The sequence below is a fragment of the Haematobia irritans genome, unplaced genomic scaffold, assembly GCF_050003625.1.
Source record: "Haematobia irritans isolate KBUSLIRL unplaced genomic scaffold, ASM5000362v1 scaffold_8, whole genome shotgun sequence".
Taxonomy (NCBI): domain Eukaryota; kingdom Metazoa; phylum Arthropoda; class Insecta; order Diptera; family Muscidae; genus Haematobia; species Haematobia irritans.
This window is the reverse complement of record NW_027445841.1, coordinates 908,411-921,435: the sequence shown is the minus strand read 5'-3', so window position 1 is coordinate 921,435 and position 13,025 is coordinate 908,411. Positions and strand designations below refer to the sequence as shown.

Sequence of the window (13,025 nt, the reverse complement as noted above, 5' to 3'; positions counted from 1 at the left end):
CGAGAAGTAAAATCTGGAAATTTTACATTCAGTTTCAAGCAAAAGCCTGGGGTAACCTTGAAAATAAAAAAAGTAAAAGTGCAAAAAATGGTGGTTGTATGTCAGCACTTGGATTTGGAAGCGTAGTTTTATTGATGGGATAATGAATGCCAAAATGTATTCAAACATATTTAAACATTTTGAAAGAAAATCTTCACTTCAGCGCTGCTAAAATGGGATTCCGAGATGAAGATGGGATGGGATGTTTTCTATAGAAATCAAATTTTGTCAAAATATTCTATAGAAATCAAATTTTGTCAAAATATTCTATAGAAACAAAATTTTGACAAAAATTTCTATAGAAATAAAATTTTGACAAAAATTTCTATAGAAATAAAATTTTTACAAAATTTTCTTTAGAAATAAATTCTTGGCGAAATTTTGTATAGAAATAAAATTTTGACAAAATTTTCTATAGTAATAACATTTTGAAAAAATTTTCTATAGAAATAAAATTTTTACAAAATTTTCTTTAGAAATAAATTCTTGGCGAAATTTTGTATAGAAATAAAATTTTGACAAAATTTTTTTATAGAAATAAAATTTTGACAAAAATTTCTATGGCAATAAAATTTTGATAAAATTTTCTATAGAAATAAAATTTTGACAAAAATTTCTATAGCAATAAAATTTTGATATTTTCTATAGAAATAAAATTTTGACAAAATTTTCTATAGAAATAAAATTTTGACAAAATTTTCTATAGAAATAAAATCTTCACAAAATTTTCTATAGAAATAAAATTCTTACAAAATTTTCTATATAAATAAAATTTTGACAAATTTTTCTATAGAAATAAAATGTTGATAGATTGTTTTTGGAGATATGAACCAATTTTTGTGTGATTGGGGATCGGCTATACATAACTACAGACCGATATGGACCAATTTTGGCATGGTTGTTATCGGCCATATACTAACGTAATGTACCAAATTTCAACGGAATCGGATGAATTTTGCTCCCCAAAGAGGTTCCGGAGCTCAAATTTGGGGATCGGTTTATATGGGGGCTATATTTAATTATGGACCGATATGAACCAATTTTTGCGTGGTTGTTAGAGACCATATACTAACACCACGTACCAAATTTCAACCGGATAGGTTGAAATTTGCTTCTTTAAGATTTGAAATGAAAAATCTGTAGATTTTTACCCCCACCTATTCAAATGATTACGAGAAGTAAAATCTGGAAATTTTACATTCAGTTTCAAGCAAAAGCCTGGGGAAACCTTGAAAATAAAAAAAGTAAAAGTGCAAAAAATGGTGGTTGTATGTCAGCACTTGGATTTGGAAGCGTAGTTTTCTTGATGGGATAATGAATGCCAAAATGTATTCAAACATATTTAAACATTTTGAAAGAAAATCTTCACTTCAGCGCTGCTAAAATGGGATTCCGAGATGAAGATGGGATGGGATGTTTTCTATAGAAATCAAATTTTGTCAAAATATTCTATAGAAATCAAATTTTGTCAAAATATTCTATAGAAACAAAATTTTGACAAAAATTTCTATAGAAATAAAATTTTGACAAAAATTTCTATAGAAATAAAATTTTTACAAAATTTTCTTTAGAAATAAATTCTTGGCGAAATTTTGTATAGAAATAAAATTTTGACAAAATTTTCTATAGTAATAACATTTTGAAAAAATTTTCTATAGAAATAAAATTTTTACAAAATTTTCTTTAGAAATAAATTCTTGGCGAAATTTTGTATAGAAATAAAATTTTGACAAAATTTTTTTATAGAAATAAAATTTTGACAAAAATTTCTATGGCAATAAAATTTTGATAAAATTTTCTATAGAAATAAAATTTTGACAAAAATTTCTATAGCAATAAAATTTTGATAATATTTTCTATAGAAATAAAATTTTGACAAAATTTTCTATAGAAATAAAATTTTGACAAAATTTTCTATAGAAATAAAATCTTCACAAAATTTTCTATAGAAATAAAATTCTTACAAAATTTTCTATATAAATAAAATTTTGACAAATTTTTCTATAGAAATAAAATGTTGATAGATTGTTTTTGGAGATATGAACCAATTTTTGTGTGATTGGGGATCGGCTATACATAACTACAGACCGATATGGACCAATTTTGGCATGGTTGTTATCGGCCATATACTAACGTAATGTACCAAATTTCAACGGAATCGGATGAATTTTGCTCCCCAAAGAGGTTCCGGAGCTCAAATTTGGGGATCGGTTTATATGGGGGCTATATTTAATTATGGACCGATATGAACCAATTTTTGCGTGGTTGTTAGAGACCATATACTAACACCACGTACCAAATTTCAACCGGATAGGTTGAAATTTGCTTCTTTAAGAGGCTCCGCAAGCCAAATCTGGGTGTCGGTTTGTATGGGGGCTATACGTAAAAGCGAAAAAAAAAGAAATTTGCTTCTCTAAGAGGCTCCGCAAGTCAATTCTGGGGGTCGGTTTATATGGGGGCTATATATAATTATCGACCGACATGGACCAATTTTTGCGTGGTTGTTAGAGACCATATACTAACACCACGTATCAAATTTCAACCGGATCGGATGAAATTTGCTTCTTTAAGAGGCTCCGCAAGCCATATCTGGGGGTCGGTTTATATGGGGGCTATACGTAAAAGTTGTCCAATATGGCCAATCCTATGGTGGAGGATATATAAATGTTAAACGGTTTACAAAAAAATACATTTGATTTGAAGAAAGCAAAAAAACGAATACTTTTTTTAGTCACTGTAGTTCCGTAATCTGATAGCTTAAACTAAACTTAATTTGGATTCAGCCCAATCAATGGGAGGGGAACCTAAGACTTAGATTGGCCGTATTAAATTATTCAAAATTAAAAACAACTAAAAATATGTAATAAATAATTTTGTAATAAAAACAAAAGCAATTTCAATTAAAAATCATTATGATCACATAATAATGTGTTGGAACCCAAAAAATATACTTTTTGTATAATGTTCGTTCACACGATGTTGCTCATCCAAATATGTAAAGTTTTTTACAAAAAAATGGTGTCAATCTTGTATTCAAAGAAAAATTACATTTTTGATACGAATACATAATCAAATGTTTATACCATAATAAAAAAGGAAGATATGAAAAGCACTATCTGTCAAATGTGATATACGACTATGGTAACAGGTACATATCCTTTCCATGAAATTGTACATAACCAAAACTCAAAGTGGCTTCGTTGCAGTCGGGTCTATGGCTCGGGGCGGGCACAGGGCTTTCAACTCTGTCCAAGGACTGCAAACCTCCATTTGGAGTATTTCTATTTTCCCTAAAAACTCAAAAATACAAACTCCGAAGGGCTACAACAACAACCAGTGGAAGATAAGTGGGACGAGATCCAGAAAGTAGATCCAGCTGACCGCAGGATCCCGAATCTCTGTCTTGTGGCCACCAACAAACGAGTGAAGTGCGCAAGCATTTAGAGGAGTCCGATCTTGGATCCAAACGGTTGTGGTCTACCATCCGGAGCAAATTTCGAAAGATGACTCCTGTGTAGCGAATGCTTTCGAGCACCCCGGACAGTAGATCGTGCAAACAGAAAGCAAAAGCCAGTCTTCCGTTCACTCAGACAGAACAGCTACCCTTTGGTCATCAGTCAGCAGAATGTGCTGCAGGCGATAAAGGCCACCAAGAGCTCCACAGCAATTGGCCCAGATGGATTGGCTTCGAGGATGTTGAAGCACATTGGGGAGAATGGCGTTAGATTCCTGGCCCATAGCTTCAATGTGTGCCTCAACATTTTCGAAATAGCAGACATTTGGAAAATAGGGAAGGTTATTCCAGTTTTGAAACCAGGAAAGCAGGACCCTCTTGGAGACTCGTATCGACCAATTACTCTTCTTTCTCCGGTACGAAGATTCTGGAAGCTATTTTACTGCCCTACTTCACAGAACATCTAATGTTGGCATCAACATCAGTATGGATTCCGCTCGGAGTACGACCACTGCGTTGTGCGAATTAACAGCCAACATTACGGAGGGATTGAATAGTAAGAGGCCGCATAGACGTTCGATTCTCGTAGCATTGTACATGTCTAAGGCGTTCGAAACACCCTCTTAGGAGATATTATGGGAACCTGCCTTTCTAATAATCTTAAGAGATGGTTCGCGAACTACATGGCAGGCAGACAGTTCTATGTGCAATGCAGAGGAAAAAAATCTTCGCCTAGGAGAAATAAACAAGGTGTACCTCAAGGCGGTGTACTGTCCCCCTCCTTTTAAAGTTTTATGTGGCTAGGGCTCCCCTCCCATCATCAGATGTTCAAGGGTTCACCTACGCGGACGACCGTTCCATAGTGACAAAAGGTAGGGACATCAGGGAGCTTGAGATGAGGATTAATGACTACCTCCCTTCACTTAGGGACTTCCTTGTCGACAGGAATCTGAAACTTTCTGCCCCTAAGTCGACGGCCACCATTTTCATATCGTGGACCAAGGGAGTTAACCTGGAACTCGATACCCACATTCGTGGTCGTCCCTTATCGATTATGCAGCCCCGTTAGGGCTCCCAATGTAGAAATCTTCAAACGGTGCAAAATGCTTTAGTGTTGATTGCCACTGGAGGTCACTCTAAAACACCAGAGAAGCATGAGCCCAAAATGTTATCGGATGCCACATCCAGGAGGGTACCAACCGAAAGAAGCAAGCCCACTCGGTTTGATTTTAAAGAAGATATCAATAAAACACTTGATCGGCGATGACAGTAATGAGTGAATAAGGACGCCATTGAGGCCGGCACACACGGCAGCGGTTCAAAAGGCTATATTACTACCTGTGCAGAGTTGTACTACCACCATCTATTATCGACGATCAGAGAGAGAAACCAGGTCGGTGCTATCTAAGCTAAGATGGGGTATCGCCAACAGGGATGGAAAATACAATTTTGAAGAAAGTACAAGGGTATTTTTTGAGCGAAAAAGTACTTTTCACTAAATTTCAACAAAAGTACCAAAAACATAGATAAATAAAATAAATTTTTGACAAAATTTTTCGTAGAAATAAAATTTTGCCAAAATTTTCCATAGAAATAAAATTTTGACAAAATTTTCTATAGAAATAAAATTTAAAAAAAATGTTCAACCGATATAAAAATTTGAAAAAATTTTCTATAGAAATAAAATTTTGACAAAATTTTCTATTGAAATAAAATTTTGACAAAATTTTCTATAGAAATAAAATTTTGACAAAATTTTCTATAGAAATAAAATTTTGACAAAATATTCATCAGAAATAAAATTCTGACAAAAATGTCTATAGAAATAAGAATTTGACAAAACTTTCTATAGAAATAAAATGTTGACAAAAAATAAAATAAAATTTTGACAAAATTTTCTGTAGACGTAAAATTTTGACAAAACTTTCTGAAAAATACATTTTTGCAAAATAATATTTTTTTGGTAGTTTATGGTAAGATTTTTTCCAAATGTTGGTAGATTATTTTAGTACGCGATCGATAAATTCTTATCTAGAAAGTGTTCGTGCATGTTTTTGACTGTGGCTTTAAAAAATCGAGATTTTCTTCCATGAACTAGTCTGGTTTGCCAAATTTTAAAAAGACTATTAACAAATAAGTTTATTAAAGATTTTCTGAAAATATTTTGTCAAAACTATTATACCATAAATCTGATATCGGCTCAAAAATTTCTACACAAAAGGTACTAAATCATTAGCGGAGGTACTACGGTACTGAAAAAAGTACTATAGTACTGCATTTTCCATCCCTGATCTCCAAGTACTTAAATAGTTACCTCTCCCTTCTGAACTCGGCAATTCAAGATGTTTCTCTTCGCGTGTCCTCATCCAATAGAGGCAGCTCGCTTCCACGAACTGGATGTAGAGGGCTAAATGTCTAATCCTAATAATTTGTATGTTTTGTCTTTTATTTTTCCCTATTTATTTTTCATACATAAATTACTAGGGGCTACAACAACCAGTACTTGGTATATCCCCCATTTCGATTTTTGCTACAGTGGCCCAAATACTAAAATCTGCCCAAAATCAGACTTTCAGCTTAAATCTCAATTTTCACAATGTTAACCTATAAATAAACTGATTTCATATTCGATTTCTACTTTCGAATTATACTTGCCCAAATCCTAAAAGTTAAAGTATTTTCAATTATTAATGGCTACTTTGGTTAATGACAAAAAATACAAATACAAATTTTCCAATTATGGGTTTAGGAAAGTCCCTATTTTGGGTGATTGTCAGACACAAAACTATTCAAAATCTCATAGAATCTCTCAACTTTGAAATCGAAGTTGAAGATCCATTGAGAACAGTCATTCTTGAATTCGTTTAACAATCTGAAGTTCACACTGGTTGGTCATCTTGTTGAGATAGGCATATTACTATCGATAGTCGTACCCCACATCTATGTTTAGCATTACGATGTAGTTTCTTCCAAAAAAGGGCTTGATTTTGACTCTTCACATCAAAACAATGTGAAATAACACAAATGGCTGCTGATGTCTGCAAAATACTTTTTCATGCATCGAAAATGGCCTTCGAACAAAAAAAAATAAGAATTTGAAACTGTTTTGTTGTAGGCCTATATCATAAACAAAACCTCAAACATTCCAACTCATAGGGGGTTTTATGAATGAAAGCTTATCCATTAACGGCTGGCCCTCTTGTGCGATAAATGATACGCCATAGCCTTCTCTGGTATCTTGGTCGTTTGTTCTTATTCGCTATTATCCATTGTGGAGCTTGTGTGTGTGTTTGTCTACGCTTGTGAGTAATCTATAAGCCCACACCTCCCCCTCGGGCCATTTTTAGAAACTTTGGATGTATTTTTAAATAATATATACGATTTTATATATTACTGCTCCCATGAACATATAAAGCGGGCTAGACCCATTCAGACTTTGGATGCCACTTTGTTCGCCTATGCACACACAACAAACAACAAAGTAAATCAGTACAACAATCTAATTATGATAAAATACAACATACGGTTTAAGAACAGAAAACAACAACAACTACAAAAACAAAAACAATGAACACAAGGCAAATCCAAAATGGGACACATGTTCCATTTGACAATACCGCACACAGCGAGAAAACTTTCCAACCAACGTTCATCAACAGCCATCCAGCTAGCCAACCAGCCAGCCAACACTCGACAAACTTTTTTTTTGTGTTTTGTTTTAACACAGGCAGTGGCAGTTAGCGAGAGGAAAAAGAAACCCAACAACAAAATCGCCAAGAGCAGCAACATCCAGAAAATCATTAAAAAATAAAACACACAAACACATATACAACAACAATAAAAAACAACAAAACGCAGAACAATACATTCACCACTTCTTTTTTTTTTTTTGTTTCTCCCCACACAAATAAAGATTCAATATTTCCTTCCACTTACCCATTGTTATTGCACCAAAGCGACAACAACAGGAACCAACAGGAGTGTGTAATTATGGAACGATGGATGGATGCTATTTTTGTTGTGCTATAATGGTGCTTGTGCTTGTTGTGCTGCCGGAAGCTATTCTGCAAATATTTTTAAGAATTGCGGTGACTGCACTCTTCCAAGAATTCTATCAAGTAATGTAGTATGGATGGCGTCAATAACTGATCCGATCCAAAACTAAAGGGAGTTGTGACAAATTTCTATTAGGATCGAAAAAGAAGGCAGCATGGGATTTAAACACTAGACATCTTCATATGCCGGATAATAAAGTTAATGCCAAATCTTATTGGACACTGATATTTCTCAACAAAATTTTGTGCCTATGACCATTACTTCCATTAGCTAGAAACATGCCGCACTTTATTATATCTCTTCACTAATATATATGAGCTTGATTTTCACTTAAATTATTATTGATAAAATTGCTATGATTTTCTTTTCGGAATACAGGAATACACATTCACAATATTACTTCACATTTTTATTGGTATACATCATTTCATTCTACGGAGGGAGTTGGAGGCCGATAGCTTTTCTTTATTCCATACAATATGCATATTTGTTTGGATAGTTTCTTCACTATTTCACTGAGAAATTAATTATTTTGTGTTGGTGTTGTTACATTTACTTGATGTTTGCATTACTTAATTATATAGCAATTATTGTTTATAAATTTTGTTTTGTATGTGCACTTTATTGCTCCGCATCCGACTGAGCTACTAATACGTTCTGCCCATGGTTGATGGTCATTATTTGTTTTGCTTTATTCATTCAGGTTGTGCCTATTTGTTGCAACCATTAGCAGACGGCTGAGTTCTTAGGGTTACTTAAATTAAATCGTATGCGTTTAACGTATAACGTAGCAATGGAACGATATTATTTAACGAGTGAATATAATCAATAGGGTGACTCATAGTTGTTACAAAAGACCGGTACTGATTATGTCCGTCATTCGGGGATTCGATTTTTATAAATCCCGAGATTCGGGATTTCTAAATATTGAATCCGGGGATGCCGGGATTTTTTTTCGGAATCTCGAAATTTTCAGGATGCTTTAAATATTTTGAGTAATAACAATCTACAGCATCAAAAAAGTATTGTACATTAATCAAAAGTAACAAAAGAAACGTAAATTGCTACTTAATAAAACATATGAAGGCAAAAATAAATTAAAAGCTATTTCATTCAAATTTTAAGGATTCTTTTTTATACTTAATCGATTTAAGTAACATCTTAAAAATATCAAGGCATCCAAAGTTTCACCAGATATTCGCGTATATCTTATCTTATAGCAGATGAAAAGCATCAATCACAGTCGACACTACCCTGTGAAGACACCAATTTCAATTTATTACGACAATACAATAAGCCAAATTGGGCCAATAATAATAAAACATTTATTAATAAAAATCAATAAAAAAAATAATAAAAATCCAAAAAAGCCAAATATTTCACACATTTGGATTATTTTTTTTATAATCCCGGGATTCGGGATAAATCCTGTCCCGAAAATCCATGAATTTAGGGACAGCATTAATCCCGAATGACAGCTCTAGTATCGCCGGACTAGATGTGCTACACAATTTAATCAATTCTTCTAAAAAAGTTCAAGTTTATGTTTCCAAAAATTATATTATTAAACAACTTTAAAATAATTATATACAACAAAAATTCACAAAGTTTATTTTATTTAAAACTAATTTAATAAATTTGGATTTTTTATTTAATTTGACGGAATCTTAAATTTTTTAGGGGTGAACACACAACCACTTTTTCCCTCTAGGACGCTTAGTTTAAAAGAGCAAAAAAAAAAGATTTTCATATAAAAGTTTGATTATTTTAGGATATGGATGAAATTTTTAATTTTTGGGGGATTATTATGAGGATTTTCATCAAAATTTTAATTTTTTGGTAATCATGAATTCATGTCCTTTTCGCTCTAGGTTGCATATTTAATGAGATATGGACAAAAGAAGTTTTTCATATAAAAATTTCAATTTTTTTACGATTTTGGTGGATTTTTCAATTTTTTGGGGGTGGTCACGAATTAAAGTCCTTTTCGCTCTAGGACGCTTAGTTTAGGAGATATGAGCAAAGTTTTTCATATAAAAATTTCAATTTTTTAGGATTTTGGTGGATTTTTCAATTTTTTGGGGGTGGTCATGAATTAAAGTCCTTTTCGCTCTAGGACGCATAGATTAGGAGATATGGGCAAAAGAAGTTTTTCATATAAAAATTTCAATTTTCTTAGGACTTGGGTGGATTTTTCAATTTTTTGGGCGTGGTCACTAATTAAAGTCCTTTTCGCTCTAGGACGCTTAGTTTAGGATATATGGGCAAAAGAAGTTTTTCATATAAAAATTTATTTTTTTTTTAATTTTGGGTGGATTTTTCAATTCTTTGGGGGTGGTCACGAATTAAAGTCTTTCTCGCTCTAGGACGCATAGTTTAGGAGATATGTGCAAAAGAAGTTTTTCATATAAAAATTTCAACTTTTTTAGGATTTGGGTGGATTTTTAAATTTTTTTGGGGGTGGTTACGAATTAAAGTCCTTTTCGCTCTAGGACGCTTAGTTTAGAAGATATGGGCAAAAGAAGTTTTTCATATAAAAATTTAAATTTTGTAGGAATTGGGTGGATTTTTCAATTTTTTGGGGGTGGTCACGAACTAAAAATCCTTTTCGCTCTAGGACGCTTAGTTTACGAGATATGAGCAAAAGAAGTTTTTCATATAAAAATTTCAATTTTTTTAGGATTTTGGTGGATTTTTAAATTTTTTGGGGGTGGTCATGAATTAAAGTCCTTTTCGCTCTAGGAAGCATAGTTTAGGAGATATGGGCAAAAGAAGTTTTTCATATAAAAATTTCAAATTTTTTAGGTTTTGGGTGGATTTTTCAATTTTTTGAGGATGGTCACGAATTATCATCCTTTTCGCTCTAGGACGCATATTTAAGGTAATATGGCCAAAAGAAGTTTTTCATATAAAAATTTAAATTTTGTAAGAATTGGGTGGATTTTTCAATTTTTTGGGGGTGGTCACGAATTAAACTCCTTTTCGCTCTAGGACGCATAGTTTAGGAGATATGGGCAAAAGAAGTTTTTCATATAAAAATTTCAATTTTGTAGGATTTGGGTGGATTTTTCAATTTTTTTGGGGTAGTCACGAATTAAAGTCCTTTTCGCTCTAGGACGCATAGTTTAGGAGATATGAGCAAAAGAAGTTTTTCATATAAAAATTTCAAATTTTTTAGGATTTGGGTGGATTTTTCAATTTTTTGGGGGTGGTCACGAATTAAAGTCCTTTTCGCTCTAGGACGCTTAGTTAAGGAGATATGGGCAAAAGAAGTTTTTCATATAAACATTTAAATTTTTTTAGGATTTGGGAGAATTTTTCAATTTTTTTGGGGTGGTCACGAATTAAAGTCCTTTTCGCTCTAGGACGCATAGTTTAGGAGATATGAGCAAAAGAAGTTTTTCATATAAAAATTTCAAATTTTTTAGGATTTTGGTGGATTTTTCAATTTTTTGGGGGTGGTCACGAATTAAACTCCTTGTCGCTCTAGGACGCATAGTTTAGGAGATATGGGCAAAAGAAGTTTTTCACAAAAAAATTTCAATTTTTGTTAAAATTTGGGTGGATTTTTCAATTTTTTGGGGGTGGTAAAGAATTAAAGTCCTTTTCGCTCTAGGACGCTTAGTTTAGGAGATATGAGCAAAAGAAGTTTTTCATATAAAAATTTCAATTTTCTTAGGAGTTGGGTGGATTTTTAATTTTTTTGAGGGTGGTCACGAATTAAAGTCCTTTTCGCTCTAGGACGCTTAGTTTAGGATATATGGGCAAAATAAGTTTTTCATATAAAAATTTCAATTTTTTAGGTTTTGGGTGGATTATGGCCAAAAGAAGGGTGGAGATATGGCCAAAAGAAGTTTTTCATATAAAAATTTCAATTTTTTTAGGTTTTGGGTGGATTTTTCAATTTTTTGAGGGTGGTCACGAATTATCATCCTTTTCGCTCTAGGACGCATAGTTTAGGAGATATGGGCAAAAGAAGTTTTTCATATAAAAATTTCAATTTTGTAGGATTTGGGTGGATTTTTCAATTTTTTTGGGGTAGTCACGAATTAAAGTCCTTTTCGCTCTAGGACACATAGCGTAAGAGATATGTGCAAAAGAAGTTTTTCATATAAAAATTTCAATTTTTTTAGGTTTTGGGTGGATTTTTCAATTTTTTGAGGGTGGTCACGAATTATCATCCTTTTCGCTCTAGGACGCATAGTTTAGGAGATATGGGCAAAAGAAGTTTTTCATATAAAAATTTCAATTTTGTAGGATTTGGGTGGATTTTTCAATTCTTTGGGGGTGGTCACGAATTAAAGTCCTTTTCGCTCTAGGACGCTTAGTTTAGGAGATATGTGCAAAAGAAGTTTTTCATATAAAAATTTCAAATATTTTAGGATTTGGGTGGATTTTTAAATTTTTTGGGGGTGGTCACGAATTAAAGTCTTTTTCGCTCTAGGACGCATAGTTTAGGAGATATGTGCAAAAGAAGTTTTTCGTATAAAAATTTCAATTTTTTTAGGATTAGGTGGATTTTTCAATATTTTGGGGGTGGTCACGAATTAAAGTTCTTTTCGCTCTAGGACGCATATTTAAGGAGATATGGCCAAAAGAAGTTTTTCATATAAAAATTTCAATTTTTTCAGGTTTTGGGTGGATTTTTCAAATTTTTGAGGGTGGTCACGAATTATCGTCCTTTTCGCTCTAGGACGCTTAGTTTAGGAGATATGGCCAAAAGAAGTTTTTCATATAAAAATTTCAATTTTTTTAGGTTTTGGGTGGATTTTTCAATTTTTTGAGGGTGGTCACGAATTATCGTCCTTTTCGCTCTAGGAGGCTTAGTTTAGGAGATATGGCCAAAAGAAGTTTTTCATATAAAAATTTCAATTTTTTTAGGTTTTGGGTGGATTTTTCAACTTTTTGAGGGTGGTCACGAATTATCGTCCTTTTCGCTCTAGGACGCATATTTAAGGAGATATGGCCAAAAGAAGGTTTTCATATAAAAATTTCAATTTTTTTAGGTTTTGGGTGGATTTTTCAATTTTTTGAGGATGGTCACGAATTATCGTCCTTTTCGCTCTAGGACGCTTAGTTTAGGAGATATGGCCAAAAGAAGTTTTTCATATAAAAATTTAAATTTTTTTAGGTTTTGGGTGGATTTTTCAACTTTTTGAGGGTGGTCACGAATTATCGTCCTTTTCGCTCTAGGACGCATATTTAAGGAGATATGGCCAAAAGAAGGTTTTCATATAAAAATTTCAATTTTTTTTGGTTTTGGGTGGATTTTTGAATTTTTTGGGGTGGTCACGAATTATCGTCCTTTTCGCTCTAGGACGCTTAGTTTAGGAGATATGTGCAAAAGAAGTTTTTCGTATAAAAATTTCAATTTTTTTAGGATTAGGTGGATTTTTCAATTTTTTGGGGGTGGTCACGAATTAAAGTCCTTTTCGGTCTAGGACACATAGCTTAGGAGATATGGGCAAAAGAAGTT

The 13,025-nt window shown here is 32.8% G+C and overlaps 1 protein-coding gene across 1 annotated transcript in view; it reads right to left on the bottom strand.

Moving 5' to 3' along the window:
- LOC142242840 (activated Cdc42 kinase-like) overlaps nt 1–8,204 on the bottom strand; it is an 83,336-nt gene extending 75,132 nt beyond the window's left edge. Inside the window, exon 1 of the mRNA XM_075314361.1 lies at nt 7,430–8,204. Within this exon, the coding sequence (XP_075170476.1) occupies nt 7,430–7,433 (4 nt within the window). The 5' untranslated portion in view covers nt 7,434–8,204. The remainder of the gene's footprint in view (nt 1–7,429) is intronic.
- Nucleotides 8,205–13,025: the final 4,821 nt, after the last annotated feature.